General features: G+C 35.1%; 1 protein-coding gene across 1 annotated transcript in view; it reads right to left on the bottom strand.

Moving 5' to 3' along the window:
• Window positions 1-6,831: 6,831 nt before the first annotated feature.
• Window positions 6,832-18,096, bottom strand: part of LOC103026338 (receptor activity-modifying protein 3) — a 62,415-nt gene continuing 51,150 nt past the window's right edge. Inside the window, exon 4 of the mRNA XM_007232423.4 lies at window positions 6,832-11,254. Coding sequence (XP_007232485.1) covers window positions 10,999-11,254 — 256 coding nt within the window. The 3' untranslated portion in view covers window positions 6,832-10,998. The remainder of the gene's footprint in view (window positions 11,255-18,096) is intronic.

The raw sequence follows: 18,096 nt of genomic DNA, 5'->3' as shown, positions 1-18,096 counted from the left end.
ACCAATAAAGAAAATCTGGACCCAGTTTAATTAATCTAATTACAAACCCACAGTCAGGTTCATAAGAATTTAGAAAGTGATACAGTTGGACATTGAAATGTTGCTTTTGTACACTGCCTCAATCATGGTGTTTTAAAAGATTTGTAGCCTTAATTCAAGGATTTTGACAAACATGTTTAGGAATTACAGAAAGATTGTCTTCATTGTGGTTATGAATTGTGTTAAATCCAATGAGGAAAATTCAGAATAAAATAATTATTTAGAAGGACACTATCTTAGCTATGGTAACGTCTTCTGAAGCAGTTAGGTGATATATTCTCGTTTTTAATTTTTTACGTCGCTAACTCTTAGCTAAAGCATGTATGGGTCTGGCCTGTTTGTGAAGCATTCTGTGACCATCAACATCTGCGATGCCAGCAGCAGTAGGCCGTTTTTGGCAGCATTTCCTTCACTAACACAATAGAGTCTAATATTAGCAAACCATCCACCTCCACTGTTGATCTTATTAATGGTTCCAATTCAAAGCCCAGTATCTCAGGAGTTGCAGGTCAAGCATTAAATCGAAAACATGCTTCCAATATTTTAATGGAATCTTTACAAAGTGTGAAATTGGTTTATGGTTATTAAGCTATTAAGTAACATGAGGTATTATACTTAAAGAAAAAACATGGAAGTGCAGTACAGGTTTACTTTACTGTATACTATTTCAATTTTAGATAAATATTTAGTATATTTAGTAATTAAATATAAAATAAAATGTTTGCCTTGGTGCACCTATTAAATAGGACATTATACAGCTCTGGAAAGAACAAAGATCACTTAAAATGTTGAGTTTCTTTGATTTTTACCAAATTGAAAACCTCTGGAATTTAATCAAGAGGAAGATGAATGATCACAAGCCATCAAACCAAGCTGAACTGCTTGAATTTTTTGCACCAATTTTTGCACCTTGAATTTTTTCAACCCCATAAAGGATTTCGAGACACTTTGGTTTGTCCTCACTTTTTGAAATTAATTAGTGGCCATTAATCTCCTACTGTACACCTGGCTTTACTGTCAATCAAGTGCAGGAGGGCTCTGCTGATAATGAGAGAGGGAGCTCCCATAATGCCTCATGCTACCTCCAGAGTTCCTCCTCTGGCTTCCTGTTATCTGCTGAGAGCGCACTATTAAGAAGAGACTGGAAATTGGGAAGCTCATCTGCACCAGTCTGACAGATGGAGTGACTGACAGCCATTCTGCACAGGTGATTTAAGAAGCGCGTGTGGCCCAAACATGCGAGGGAAAATTTCCATCTGCAAGAACAGCAACTCAGAGAGAAGCTGGGTTCATTCGTTCTTATATACAGCATGGTGAATAACTCCTACAGCACATTCTACAGCAGCAAACTGTGAATCTCAGCTCCTCAAATCTGGAGCTTGAGTTCAGTTTCCAGGCCTGGGGTTTGTTCTCTGCAGAAGTTTAAAGAACAGTTAATGTAATTAATTGGCCACATACTTATTTACCAAGAATTACAAAGTCCAGGACTGGAAATTGAATTCAACATCCAGATTAGAAGGTGGTCAATTAAACCTTAACCCTTGTGTGGTGTTCGGGTCTGTGGGACCCGTTTTCATTTTTCATCAAATGATACTAAAAAAATATTTTTTCTAACTCAAACTCATTTTCATTGGCTCATTTTTTTGTAAAAATGACACAATTATATTTATATTTATATATATACACATTTATTTTACATACAGTATGTTTGGCCAAGGGCTAATAAACATTGCTTCTTTTCTAAATTTAAAACTAAAAAAAAAATTCTACTCATATCTTGAGTTTAATTCATTTTATTTTACATTTTATTAAAAAACTAATTAAAAAAAAGAGTAGCACTTTTTGAAAGAAATGTAACATAAGAAAGGTAAAGGGCAAATATTAACCATGTAAGCTGTTTATATTGCTTGCAATTTAGGTGAAGCAAGCATGTGTAAAGCATTTTAATGTAAAATTGCTTAATTTTGCTGAATTAAATACAAGTAACAAAGTTAACGAGTAACAAAAATATGAACACCACCCAAGGTTTAAAAGAAACCTTTAATATTCTAAAATGCAACTAAGCATTTTTTTAGGTAACACTTTATTTAAAAAAGTACCTATGTAGAACCTTCATAAAACACTCTTAAGCATTGAATAATGTATTTATAAAGCAATATTTTAATATTTATAAACATCTCATGCTATTACTCACAACATGATATAGGACTTTGTCTATAATTTTATTTTAATGATATTGTATTAATATGACATGTATGAGTGTTGGATATTATATTTAAAGCTTCATAGACACTTAGTTGTCGTTTCACTGTCCTGAGATCAGTCTCTTATGATTATTGAGAAACTGCTTTTTTTTTTTACAGTAAAAAAATTCTCTCTCTCTCTATTTTTTTAGCAGATTAGTGCCAATAATCAGCACAGGAGAGGCTGATCTCAGGACAGTGGAATGGCAGCTAGGTGTGACAATAGACATGGTTTATGAGTGAGAGGGAAAGCAGTTATTTAAGGCATAAAGGAACATTTCCAATACATTTCTCCCAAATTCTGATTTATAACGATTATGAATGGAAAATATGTTATCACTTTAGTTTAAGTGTCTTAAAATCATTTATAGAAGTTATGTCATGTTGCGATTAATAGCATTAGGGAGTCATAAATATATATATCCAAATATTGCATTATAAATGCATTATTCAATGATTTAGATGTAATAAAGTCTCATCTGTGGGTAGCGCTTAAATAGAGTGTAACCTTTTTGTTCACCTCAGATACACAGAAATAAACACTGTTCCATTTAAAGCATACTCTTAAAAATTGGTCCTTTAAGTAATACCATGATACCATAGAAGTATGGGAGGTAAATCCTGCCATAAACGGTCTCTTTGCTATTGGTTTTTCCATTTTGTGTTTTCATTTGAATTCTGTCAGACATGCAGCCTAGTGCAAGAAAAATAAATTAAAATGTCACCATTTAGATTTTAGTTTTGACATTTATTATGCAGTTCATGAAAAAAGGTTTCCAGAGACAAAATGCAAGAAGAAATATATAACTGTGATGCATTTTAACAGTTTGATATAGAACAGGGCCTGAAAAGTATATTAGCATTAGGGGTACCACTTTAAAGTAAGACTACCTTTATAAAGGGTTTATAAATGGTTTACAATTAGTTTATTAATAGTTAATAATTAGGTTGTACATGCCTTAAAAACCATTAATAATCAGTTATAACACATACGTAGAAAGGGCAACAATATAGATGGCTGTGGGTTCACTATTTGGCAAACAACAGGTCATTGTTGCTCTTTCTACGTATGTGTTATAACTGATTATAAATTATTTTTAAGGCATTTACAACCTAATTAGTAACCATTAATAAACTAATTGTAAACCGTTTATAAATCCTTTATAAAGGTAGTCTTATTTTATTAAGTAGGGAAAAAGACAATAACATCAGGATCTGCAAGCAGCTGAGGTAGTTTGTATGCTAGAAGCTAAAAGTCTACTGGTAGAACTTTTGCATAAGCTTGGATTTTATATATTTTTTTGTATGGCATCACACCTTTTTTAGAATAATTCATGATGGTCTGGGGGTGTTGAAACTCAACTTTTATCCTAAAAGACCAGCAGCACACCTGATCCCACCTGTTTAATCAGTTCATCTAAATATCTAATCGCTTGTGCTTCTGCCCAGCTGAAATGAAAACCTGCAGCCATGGCAGCTCTTTATTAATACGATTGGACTTTGGGGTTATTCACCAGCACCAGTGCTTTGGTTTGGGTTGGGTTGATTACCCAGCAGCTGTTGTGGGGGCAGGCTCATAATTAGGCTCTATGGGCTTTAAGAGGCAGAGCATTTTCTCTATGCTAAAAGGAGTGTTTTCTTATCTTGAGCCATCTGTTTACATGCTTGAAATAAAAACTTCAAAATATAAATGAACGTTGAGGCTTCCTGGCTTCTTATTTTAACACCCCCAGGGCTGTAATGTATTTAGGAAGACTTGTGGGACTGTTTGCTGTAGTCCATTAATGTTATATAATAGAAAATGATTGCAAGTCTGAAAATGTGACTAAAAATAGGGATTCTCAGCGCTGAAAATACAGTATTGTTTATATTGGTAATTACTGTTACGTTATTTTTATTGTTTTACCCTATTCTGCACTACTTGTTTATTTATTTTGCACTGTTTACATCTCTACAAATTTGCACTGCTGAATTATGCACTTTCTGTATGTCTGACATTATCTCCTCAACATGTACAGCAACTAGTGTTCATTGTTGTTTAACTGCACTACATCTATCTATCTATCTATCTATCTATCTATCTATCTATCTATCTATCTATCTATCTATCTATCTATCTATCTATCTATCTATCTATTCTGTCTAAGACAGAAAGTATTCTGAATGACTCTTAAACTCCTCCTACAACAGTTGTTTTACAGTTTTTCTTAGTCAATTAAGTACATTTCTCAAAACAGTTAGTGCAAACAGCAAAACTCAATGAAATGCCTGCAAAAGCACAAATAACTCACACAGAATTCTTTGTTTTTGCTTCAAAAGCAAATATTTGTGTCAATCAACTGGTCAATGCCATCAGAAAACCTAATCTGTGTGTCATTGCCTATGAACAAGGTGGTCAAAATACTTAGTCATGTTGTCAACAGTGCAACAGTGTACAGTGTAAGTATATTCTGATATAAACAAGCTTTTGAATCGCCTCAAATCTATTAAAACTGTATGTGTTACACACAAAATACAAACTTACACAAAACATAGTTAATCATGACTGTATGTGGGAACTGGCAGCAAGAAATTGTACTGTAATCATGTTAAATTTTTGAGGAATATTCTTTAACTGTATTGTTTGCGCTGCAATTTGTTGACAAAAAACTCTGTCAGAAATTCAGGAAAGACAAACAACTGTTTGGCAGAACCCTATAAATAACACAAAAGAAAAAACTACAAAATTAGAAACTTACTTTAATCATTAAAAACAGCCTGAGACAACAACTTAAGGAATTATAGTGCTTTCTTTTTTATGCATGCTGACTCTTCTCTCTGTTGGGCCACATGTTTTCCACGTCACACTGAATATCTTTCCTTACAATGCAGTGTAGAAAGAATCTTCTGGCAAATTTACAACTTTTTGTTTGATAAGGATCGTTACTGAAAATCATAATTGTAATTGTAATAGAAAATATAAAAATATGTCATTATGTCTCTTTCCTGAACTTCATTTTAAAATCAATATTTTACTGAATACAAATCAAACAGTTCATGTCCTCCAAACCTTTAGTTTCGTTATGTTTGTCTAGTTTTTACGTCTTTTTTCAAACCTGCAGAATTTGGGTTGATTCCTGTTACTGATCTGAAATTATGAAGTGGAGCAGAGAGAAAACATGCAGCTTCTCCAAGTGTCCTGTAGGAGATTTCAAATCCTCAAATTTTCAGAATGTATCACCGGCACCTGTAGCCTGTATATGGGTCAAGGAATTTCAAATTAATGGGTTGAAATGTTTTAACAGTCCATCACAGCAACTTGATCAAATGTGCAGAACTGCACACTCTTGGTATTTTAATCTCAGTGTTTTAATGAGGGAGAGTCACCTGGAATAGTTTTCTCAGCATCTTTCTGGAGTTTCTGGAGGTGCTGAACAGTAGTTGCTCCAGCTCCTCCCAAATCACCTCAAATCACCTTCTCAGTTCATCAGATTTAGATCAAGGGATTGTGGAGAGTGAACACTTTTTTTGACTGTTTATTTTTTACATAACTCCATTTGTTCCTTGTGTTTCCATTGTGTTCATGTTTTAATATTAATGTACAGTTAAGAACATCTAATTAAATAAAGAAAAAAAACACTGAATGAGAAGATTTGTCCATACCTTTGTCTGGTTCTGTAATTTATAATATATTATAATGTTATATAATATTATAATGGCGATACTTCAGAATTAAGTATGGGAATGAACTACAGTATTGTAGTTGAGATGAAAGACATGGGAATGTTCAATTAGAGCCTCTGTTTTAAATTAAACTTGGACCCAGCAGCATGGGATTCGTTAAATAAACAGGAAGTGAATGCCTGTGCCTCTCTCTAGTTAAAAAAACAAGAGGACAAACTTCCTTTGAATTTCTTTTCTATTTTCATGCCATGTCGCAACTGCGGACTGCTATATTTCAAAACAACCAAATCCAGCCCGTACTGGATAAAGTGTACTGTCACTGTTACGCGGTTCCAAGATGTGCATGAGAAACAAGGTAAAAATGTAAAAATGAATGAAGATTAATTTAAGAGTATTTCCATTTGTGTCAAACAGCAAAAACAGAGATATTTTGTACGTTTATAAACTGGTCCGTGCCTCACAAAAATTCTTGTTAGTTGGCAGTACAGCACTGAACACACTAATAAAGAAGTTGACCTTAGCAGGACCTGTTTTTACCAGAAACCAGACCCTGAAAACAGCCTTATTGGTGATCATAAACCACTGTGATTTGTTCCAGATCTTTTATGAATGAGCTCAGCTGTATTTCTGCTGGTGGCTATAAACCCGTCCTCATGCATATGATTATGGGATAGGTCTTGTGAGGCTGGAGGGGATGGTCTGTCCGAGTGGATGTGTATTACTGCTCTATAATGGTCATGAACAGGGAGAGAGGGGAACAGAGCTGCTGGGGCTTCTGCTGATGTCCTGTTTGGGTTTCCACATGGCCATAATAGTGTGAGAAAGAGAGAAGAACCACGTTAGAGACAAAGAGAGAGTATAAAGAGGAATAAAGAGGAAAAAGAGAAAAGGTTAAAAATAAAATTTACTACAAAACTCTTCTTAGACAGACTCCAGTACATTTCAGACATAAACGTCCAAGGTGAAACTCGTAACTTTACACAATAAAAGATACAGTGTACACAATAGTATATTCAGGCTATATCCTTAATTCACACATAAAAGGTTATGTCTCATATAACATATTAGTTCTCTTAATAGTGCCAACAGTAGTGCAGCCCTAGCCAACACAATGCACATTTCAGAAAAAACGGCCCTCTCCACAGTTCCTGTGACTCGTTTGGTAAAAATCATAGCCAGCCCATTTCCTCTAATTCTTTGTCCACGATGGGAACGAGTTTTATTTCCTTCCTGGATTCTAACTTGAAGGACCACTGCCTCATGGCAAGCCTTGAGGGCATGAAGCAAGACATTTCAGAGCCTCATTGTCCTCAGTTTGTATCTTTAAGCCAATCACAATGCAAGGCCTTTCCCAGTCATATAAATAATGCCTCCTGTGTCATTTTAATTTGTTTATCCTGAAATAAACGCCGGGCTCAGAATCCAAAACACACAGTACAATTGTCTTACAAAGGCAAGGGGTCGGTTCAATGACTGGAGTTAAATATATTTATTGCATTAACCTAATGTGGGACTTTTTGGGCAATTCACATTTCTTAAATATATTGCATTATCAGTAAGTCAATACATTTGATCCACACAAAGTACCACTCTGAAATCTTTAGCATGTGTCCAAATTAAAGTAGGAGAGAAAGAAAATTTTTCACTTTTTGGACATTTATTGTTCAAAAAAAAAAATGTATCCTGCTTTTGTTGGAATAACTGTCTCTACCGTCCAGAGAAGAATTACTTATATATTTTGGAGCATTGTTGTGAGGATTTGATTGCACTCAGTGACACAAAACTTCATCGTCATTATATTGTTACCTGTTACAGTGTTGCACGGTTTCACTAAACACTTTTAGGCTACTTAGTCTTTAGTGCTGTAACAGATAAAAGTCAAAGGACAGTATAATCAGCCCTTCAATTTACATAGTGTTGCTGTTTGACAAACACATTGTTCTATTTCCATTGCTAATTTTGTCTGAAAGCAATATTTAAAATAATTCAATAGACATTTTTGGACATTTGTTGTAAAAAAAAAATGTGTCCTGCTTTTGTTGGAATAACTGTCTCTACTGTCCAGAGAAGAATTACTACTATACTTTGGATTGTTGTGAGGATTTACTTGCACTCAGTGATATAAATATTAGTAACAAGGGCATCAGTTCAGTCAGGGTTATCACCCCTAATCCATCAACTCACCAATTCATCCCAAAACGAAGTACTGGAGGAAAGATTGTATAGTGATTCAGTACTTTTCGTGCCAATTGGTCTCAGACAGTCTGCATTTTCCAGTGTGGAACAGCTCTATTCCCACTCTGAGACACATGCTAAAAAGCTTAAATCACATACTCACAGTCATATAAATAAAAACCTCCTAGGTCAGTAATACTCAAAGATAAATAGGTGATTCCATGTTAGGCAATGTTGCTACTTTCAGTGTTAAAGCAAATGTTACATTTCATAATGGACTCAAATATGTTTGATACATTTCATCACGTTATATGTTTTATTATGAATACAGCAGTTGTTCTTTACATTTTGACAAATTTAAATGATGAACGGAACGAGAAATGTTCCTTAATTACTTATAATAAGACTTCTATTTAAGGTTCAGAAGGTTTCAGAAATTAAATGTATATTTTTGGCGTTTTGGAGAAATTCGTGGTTAATGACTTTTCAATTTGAGTGAAACTTTTATTATCATTATATTGTTACCTGTTACAGTGTTGCACAGTTTCACTAAACACTTTCAGGCTACTGAGCCTTTAGTGCTGTAGTAGATAAAGACAAAGGACAGTATAATCAGCTCTTTAATTTACAGTGTTGCTTTTTGACAAAAACCTTTTTCCATTCCCATTGCTGAGTTTGTGTCAGATGTCTAAATAACCATTATTGTACACTTTTGAAAAAGGTGCTTTAAATGTATTGTTTTTAATGAAGAATGTATTGTTTTTAAAGAATGCCTTCTTGGTTCCATAAGTATCCAGGTTTGTAATAGATATGAATGACTGTGAAACATCAGATGGACAGATGTCTCTAATCTAAATATGGTGATAACAAACATGAACAAATCATAAAAAATAGCAGGACTGTTTTATACATAAGAAATACATACCTCTTACATACATTTTGGATAAATGCTATGTCACTGACTTTTAGGTGATCTTTCCATGAGGAGCATGGTGGTCTGTGATTGGACATTTGAGTAACAGACTGTAATACCTGGAATATTAAATGAACCCATAGTTTTTGTTGTTCTTTTTGTTTCGTTTATTTAAAGAAAATGTACAAACAGATTTTGAGTATCCCACATTATGGCAATTCCCTGTCAGTATTTTGATAGTTTGGTTTCTGACCATTTTCGTTTTTGCTGTGTGCTGACTGCAAAACATCTAATGACTTTTTCTTTAATTTATTTTATTAAAACGAGCTATTCTAATTTTTTAGATTTGTCAGGTTTTTTTTACATTTAATCCAAAGTCCCTGCTCATATAGTGCTTTTTAAACAACACAGTTATATATATACATTATATACAAGACAGTTCACCACACTGAACATTGAACTTATAACGGTATGCTATACTTTAAAGGCTTAGTTTTCACATTTGGTTCAAATGTCCACTGAACCCATGGGACAGGAACTAGTATTGAGTTACATAACTTTTGCCATGTCCCACAGAAGCTAATGAATGCTACACTGCCCTGTGGGATATACATGCGAGTTCTGCTGCTTGTCTGTTTGAACTGACAAGAACTGAGTTCTAGCCAGATCCCACCAGTCATGATCAGTGTGGATGGAGGAATGTTTATGTCTGCACTTAAAGGGCTAGTAAAACCCATGCTTTTTGCTGACTCCACCCTCACCTCAAATTTGAAAAAGGTTAGAAAATGAGAGGGACAGATTGGGAGGGGCATTGGGTGATGTAGGTTTAGAGGCGGGGCAGGAGGGAGAGCTGATTGGGCTGAGCAGTGTGCCTCTGATAGAGGTGAGACGCAGATGGTTGGGCGGTATTATTGATCGATTGATCTGCATATTGTGATGTGTCCACATACCAAAGTACATGGAAAAATCAACATCATCCTCGACTATAGCACATCTGAACCTGAGAGGGCGCTGCAAAGGTGGGTATGACCACAGGGAAAAGCTTTTTTAAAGGTTAGGAAAGGTTTAAAAAAAATGTTAAGCAGGTCTGGTATGTTTCATTATGCAAAGGAACACATTTCAGATATTTATAATAAAACTAGGGTTTAGTGGCACATCCCACAATCTGACCTTACTCCTAATAATTCTGATAATTCATATCATCTGATAATTCATATTATCTTGCCATACGCATGATGGTCAGTGTTTACTCTCATTCACAGATGAGATATGGGAGTTTTTGTGAGTTTTTGTACAGATATGGGAGTTCCCAAGCCATCTCCTAAAAGATAACACTTTTTAATACTGCCATTTCATGACATGTCAGTGTGATTAAAACATCATATTGCAGTATTTGGCATTATACAGTGAATCATTAATAGTAAAATATCAACTTCTAAAATATCTACTTTATCTACAAATTTGTGACGACTCATAACAGTGATTAAAATGTACATCTCATAATTAACTGGAGCAGACTGCAGTCCTTCAGTGGAACATCAACAGACACAATCAACAAAGACGTCAGAACAGAGAACTCCTGAAGAAAGACACTCTTAATGTTTGAGTGGCACATTCTGTCTCTAAAAATTCACTGTTCGGTGAAAAAGTGAAAAAAGTCTTTTTTACACTTTTTCTGAAATCCACTGTAGCAGTTTTTTTAACTGCATTACTTTTGGACATAGTCCCATAGTCCCAATAGGCAGAGTTTCTCAAATGATGTGTTTAAATGATGAGCTCAGTGAGAACAGGGGCTCCCAATAGTCTTAGTAGAAGGTGTCCTCAAGGGCTCATCAGGTCCTCCACCAAAACTGTCCTCCAGTGCATTTGTGAACGTCCTGAATCAAAGCAAGGTTAACACTCCTGCTGAAATACATCCATGCGTCCTCTGATCATCACCTCTCCTCTGGGACTTTCTCTTCAGCGCTAAGCCAGGATATCACTTCTCTTACTGCACCATACTACCAGTGCCACCATGGCCAGTGTGAGGAAGACTGGAATAAGAATAAGGACAGTGACGGTATCTTCTGACGGATCACCCCAGACCACAGATTTCACGGTGCAGTTGGAAAAGAACTGTTTGTGGATATTGATGATATAGTGCTCCACCACCGGGTTGGGCCAGAAGCAGCCGATCCGCTCAGCGTTTTGCTCCGTGCAGGCTGAGAAGAAGTGGTACTGACTGTGGAAACATATTTAAAAAACATATTAGCAAAAACATATTTAGAGGAATATCATATTTAATTTTTAAAACCTGCATCAGTCATTAACCGTGTATCAGTAGAACAAAAGATAAAACATTCACTTTGTTATTTTAAAAATATATGAAATGTCTAACATTAGTGTAGACAACCCGCAATACAACTTATGTCTGCTTTTAAATGCCCAGAATAGTATTCATTTAAAGTAAATATATAATATAATTTCAACACACCATTGAGCTTAACACTATTAAGCTCTGATTTAACACACCTGATGTTATATATATATATATATATATATATATATATATATATATATATACATATATATGTTTTAATCACACTGACATGTCATGAAACAGCAGTGTATAAAAAAATAAAATATATATATATATATTTTTAATACTGCTGTTACATGTCAGTGTGATTAAAACATCATATTGCAGTAATTGGCATTATTCAGTGAATCATTAATAGTAAAATATCAACTTCTAAAATATCTACTTTATCTACAAATGTGTGATAAATCATAACAGTGATTTGCAATACAATTATACATGCAAACACAGAGAAGAAGGAAAAAAGGCAAGAGAAAAAAAACATGACAAGATAGACTGAACAGGACAAAAACAAGCAATTATAAAAGCATAAACAGAAAAGTTAGCTCTCAATGTATTGTAAGAGAAGTGACCAGGCATCCTCATATGATTTAATATTTTTTGATCTGTAAGGAGATTAAACCAATGATTAATTGAGATTTAAGTACCGTACTATATTTCATATACAGCAGTATTACATTTTTAGCAATGGTTATACAGGGGTTGGACAAAGGATCTGAAACACCTGGTTTTAGACCACAATAATTTATTGTCCTGATGGACAGTTCTGGTGGAAACAGGAGAGTTGAGGTGCACATTGAATTCTGCTGTGATTTGATCAGCCGTGGTTTTATGTTTTTTGGATACAATCTGGGTTAGCACCCGAACATCCCTTTCAGAAAGCTTCCTCTTACAGCATCCACAGTTAATCCTGTTGGATGTGGTTGGTCCTTCTTGGTGGTACGGTGCCATTACCCTGGATACCGTGGCTCTTGATACATCACAAAGACTTGCTGTCTTGGTCACAGATGCGCCAGCAAGACGTGCACCAACAATTTGTCCTTTTTTGAACTCTGTTATGTCACCCATAATGTAGTGTGCATTGCAATATTTTGAGCAGAACTGTGCTCCTACCCTGCTAACTGAACCTTCACACTCTGCTTTTACTGGTGCAATGTGCAATTAATGAAGATTGGCCACCAGGCTGCTCTAATTTAGCCATGAAACCTCCCACACTAAAATGACAGGTGTTTCAGTTTCATTGTCCAACCCCTGTAGATATTAAAATAAATGGATTTAAATGATTGGGTGTTGTCAATAAAGAAGATCAATATGAAGATAACTATAAATAATACTAGACTCTCATGATGAGAACTTTAGAGATGTTTTAATGAACACAGTGATATATAAAAGCATGTTTTTTTAAGTAAATGTTGGTATTAATCTTTATTCTAAAAAGCATTTCTTTGCATTATATGTCATTACATCATCAGTCAGCTCTTCCAAAGGAAGTGACAGTACAACAACCATTTAGCCTGGCAGGCTTGCTGTCCAGACCCCACTCTATTCAGTTCTCTTATGTCATGAGAAGCTTTTTTTCTATGACATGAATGAATCTGTGGGATCAGTGGTTACTGCGGCCGCTGAATACCATCTGCTCTTTCAATGAGCCTTTTGCTTATCCTGCATTTTTCATAAGACTGTATGAGAGAGTAGTTCTCTAGAGGATATATTTGCATGACAGCCAACAGACAATCCAGACCTGTCTGTCTGAGTTTAGAATGGATTAATTGAGTGAATGTCACTTCCTATAACATCATTTCTGATCCTTAAGGAATACATTTGTCTTTGATGTCCTTTGTGTAAACTGACTAAGAAAGTTTAATGTTCTTTTTTTTTTTGAGAACAGCATGCTTTAATAAAACAAAATCTCCAAGTTGTCTATACAAAAGCCTCTGTAGGTAGGGCCAGGAAATAATATATACAGCTCTGGAAAAAAATAAGAGACCACTTAAAAATTATGAGTTTCTTTGATTTTACCAAATTGAAAATGTTTGGAATATAATTAAGAGGAAGATGGATGATCACACTCCATTAAAACAAGCTGAACTGCTTTTTTACCAGTTTTGCACCAGGAGTGACATAACGTTATTCAAAAGCAGTGTGTAAGACTGGTGGAGGAGAACATGCCAAGATGCATGAAAACTGTAATTAAAAACCAGGGTTATTCCACCAAATATTGATTTCTGAACTCTTAAAACTTTATGAATATGAACTTGTTTTCTTTGTATTATTTGAGGTCTGAAAGCTCTGCATCTTTTTTGTTATTTCAGCCATTTCTCATTTTCTGCAAATAAATGATCTAAATAACAATATATATTTTTTTAATTTTGGGAGAAATGTTGTCTGTAGTTTATAGAATAAAACAACAATGTCCATTCTTCTCACAGATATACCTATAAATAGCAAAATCAGAAAAACTGATTCAGAAACTAAAGTGGTCTCTTCATATTTACAGAGCAGTATATGTTTTTGTTTTTGCATAAAAGTAAGTAAGGCTAGGCTATATTGACCTAACCTAGCATATGCACCTACTGTGTGTTGTCTCAGTAATATTAATAAATCAATACAATTTAGAGCTCATTCATTTTTTTCAGCAGCCCACTTTAAAAGAGAAACAAGCATGTTTTCATCTGAGGCAATATAACACAATTATTACAGCTTTCTGACATGTTCTACACATTTTTGTCCAATTTACCTGCTTCTGCTGAGTCCATATATCTTTATTTAACAATATCAGGAGCATGTCACTAAGTTAAACAAAGTAGAAAAGTATAAACATACTGTACTTGACATGAGGCTCTTGACAGCTTGTTAAATTGGAAGCCTGAGTAGTTTGGACAGTTTGTTACTTTAGAAGCCTTGCTCTTTTCATGACCACAGATGGACTTCAGATATGCACAAGACGCCAGCAATAACATGGCCCTATAAATATCTTATATACAGATTACTGCAGTGTTGTATTTCTTGCATGGATTTCTGTCTCCTGGTTGCACACATATATTTTTGGTCACAATTCAAGGAAATCCCACATAAATCCACATATAATATGTGTCTGAACCTTTTTAACACTAGCCAAATTCATGCAAACTAAAAACTATATGACTTTTGACCAAAACACTCTAAATTTGCTGCACTGTGGGTGTATGGCTCAGAATGACAGCGGCAGGAACCCAAACTACAGCTTTTAAAAGGAAGAATCCAAACATGCTACTGAAAGCTATAAAATAGAACACTCCTGTGGGAGCTGGAGGAGGGGGGGTTTAGGACCCCAACCAGAAGAACCAACGGCCAATGACACATGCAATGGGACCCTGGACAGTGTGTGGAATGTGCGTGTGTGTGTGAGACAAAAACTGTAAAAACCCTTGTGGCCAGAAGATTCAACCAGGAAAATTTCCCCTAAAATCTTACAAAACCATCCAGAGAAACATCAAAGCCAGTGCTCATGCTGGAGAGTTGACCATATGCTCTCAGAGGGGAAATGTGAAGTACACGTACTTAACAGAGTGTGAAGATAAAGTAGTGGAGAGCATGGTGTGTGTGTGCTCAGAGCGGTGAGCTGCAGAGGTTTTGCAGTAACTGTGGAAAGCCTACAACCATTTGGATAACATATAAGAAGAGAGCCATAAGAACTACTGTATGAGAGAGGTGGAAGTAGAAGATCATCCATGGATCAAAAGATTTGTAATAATTGGAGACAAGCTTGGAAATAATCTCTTCTAGTTGGATCATTTGAGAAAAAGATGTCAAAAGCCCTAAAACGCCCAATTATTCAATGCGCTATCACTGACAATGGCCCTGTTTACACCTGCTATTACCATATGTCCTGGGTGATATGATTGCACATGATTGCCATTTCCTGTGATTGCCTGTAATCAGATTTCTCATCATTTACACTGCAGGAGGGACCGATTACCATAAGATTTTTCAGCATACTACTCTTTAGCTAAAAATCAAGATACAGCATCATTATACATTTTGCCATTATACATTAGCTTGTCATTGTAGCATTTTCAGCTGTCTCACGGGTGGACAGTGGCTGGTGTGGTCTCACAGTTATTACATACAGGGGTTGGACAATGAAACTGAAACACCTGTCATTTTAGTGTGGGAGGTTTCATGGCTAAATTGGATCAGTCTGGTGGCCAATCTTCATTAATTGCACATTGCACCAGTAAGAGCAGAGTGTGAAGGTTCTATTAGCAGGATAAGAGCACAGTTCTGCTCAAAATATTGCAATGCACACAGCATTATGGGTGACATACCAGAGTTCAAAAGAGGACAAATTGTTGGTGCACGTCTTGCTGGCGCATCTGTGACCAAGACAGCAAGTCTTTGTGATGTATCAAGAGCTACGGTATCCAGGGTAATGTCAGCATACCACCAAGAAGGACCAACCACATCCAACAGGATTAACTGTGGACGCTGTAAGAGGAAGCTGTCTGAAAGGGATGTTCGGGTGCTAACCCACATTGTATCCAAAAAACATAAAATCACGGCTGCAAATGGAATTAGTAGACAAAAAGGTGCATGGCTTTGACAATCCCCTGACATAAACCCAACTGAGATGGTGATTTAGGATGAGCTGGAGCTTCACAGTATAAAGTACAAAACATATTTCTGTTGGTTTAAAATGTAATATATATATATATATATATATATATATATATATATATATATATATATATACACACACACACAGGAACATATGTATTATTATATTATTTTTATAATAATAAAAATTAGAATAATAATAAATTAATATTACTATCAATATTACTGTTAATAATATTAGTATAATATCTATTAATATAATATATATTAACAATAATAGTTTTAAAAATGAAAAAATAAGTTTAATGTTTTAAAATAGATTAGATTTTCGAGTATTTATTTAGTCATATGTATCTTTAGGAGTATAATGTTGTTAATTACAACACATTTCTACATTTTTATGGTGTAATAGTGAATAAATACTGCATATTGCAGTGTTGAATCGATATTTGTGGATCGATTGAGCGCGCTGTTTCGGGGGAGGAGTCAACAAAGATGTTCTTTAACCTCGTTCGTTAATTTTCACGTTGCGAAGCTCTTTGGGAAACACTCGCAGAACTGGCTCGTTCTTTACTCACGTCATTCGTTAGTTCGTTCGTTATTCGCTAAGATTGATCGTTTTCGGGAAACCCACCCCTCATCATTTTTAAGTGGTCTCATTTTTTTTTTCAGAGCTGTATATAAATAAAAAGATTCAATCAAAACCAAGTTGCTCTCTACAGGCTACTAGAAGCTGCTCTGAATATCAGGCTATATGAAGAAAAGTTTAGTTTGCTTGTTAAGTGTAATTTAGTATAATTTAGTTTGATTCTTTAGTCAATATTTAAATTAAATACAGTCAAATAACACTTTTACTATATTTTACACATGTATGCTTTGTTTGTAAGTACAAACACTTGGAGATTACAAACACTTGTATGAATGTGGACCACCGAGACCACTGAATGGATTTACAAAACAAAGTTTTTCGTTTGATTACGCACAACTTTGTTTTAGTCACATTTCATGATTGTGGCTCTTTGTGTGCACAATAATGCCAAATACAATGTGTTTATATTAAAAGTGGGAATCTCAGGGCATTTCACGATGCAATATTATCATGATACATTGCCCACTATCATGATGATATGACGATACTGTGAGTTTTTGTGGGGCTGTTTTTCTCCCCCCCCTCACTTTAGCTGTATCATATCACTCTATTTGTTGATTGTATTTCTAGGCTGTATAAGAAGCATCCTTCACTCTGGAATCTTCTCAGCTTTCTATGATGTAGTGGCTGAGAAACCCAGGCCATCTCATCCGCGTCCCTCGACAGCTGTGAGCTTTTAATTGAACATGTCAAGTCTTCAAAATAACAACACATATAAAAATGAAAAAAAAAAAAATTAAAAGTAGTAAGTTGTTTATTATAAACTCCTTATTAATCATTATAGTGAATACACTATTAAGGTGAAAAATCCAAATGTTTTCCTTCTCATATTTCCAAAGTGGCAACTTTACATAAGAAGGAAATATATTTCAATAGAATATATTTCAATATAAATTGGAGAATTTCTATTGGTCGATTGCTCGTGAAATTTGAATTTAACAACTGACAGATTCACACTGTGCTAAACTGTGAAAACAGTCAACTTGAAGTGTCACACCTGATGCTGCCAGTCTGCCTGCTCTGGACTCTGAACTACTTAACAACTACTCAAAAATTACCAGCATGCACTCACACCGGACTTCCCTAACTCTGTGGATCATGTGACACTATAGTGTTCCCTCTCACCCAGTTGCTGATTGTTTTCACCTGGTCTGTCTAGTATAAATACCCCTCAGTTTGCTCTGTTCCCTGCCTCCTCTACAACACATTTCCTTTGTTTATTGTCTTAGTTACCCACTTGTTTTTATTTCTAACCTACGAATTTTGCCTTGCCCACTTTATTGTTTGTTTTCGTTTCCGAACTATTTTTGTATTTTTGACTATTCTTTTGTCTTTGCCCGTTCTCTTTTTTGTGTATGACCCTTACTACATTTTGGTATGTTGTTTATAATTGCTGCCATATTGTTATTGACCCTGCCTGTCCCATACTACTGTGTGTTTAGTATCTGCAAGTGTCTTT

The sequence above is a fragment of the Astyanax mexicanus genome, chromosome 1 (genome assembly GCF_023375975.1).
Source record: "Astyanax mexicanus isolate ESR-SI-001 chromosome 1, AstMex3_surface, whole genome shotgun sequence".
In the NCBI taxonomy this organism is placed as follows: Eukaryota; Metazoa; Chordata; class Actinopteri; order Characiformes; family Acestrorhamphidae; genus Astyanax; species Astyanax mexicanus.
Note: the sequence above shows the minus strand (reverse complement) of the source record. Positions and strands in the feature narration are given on the sequence as shown.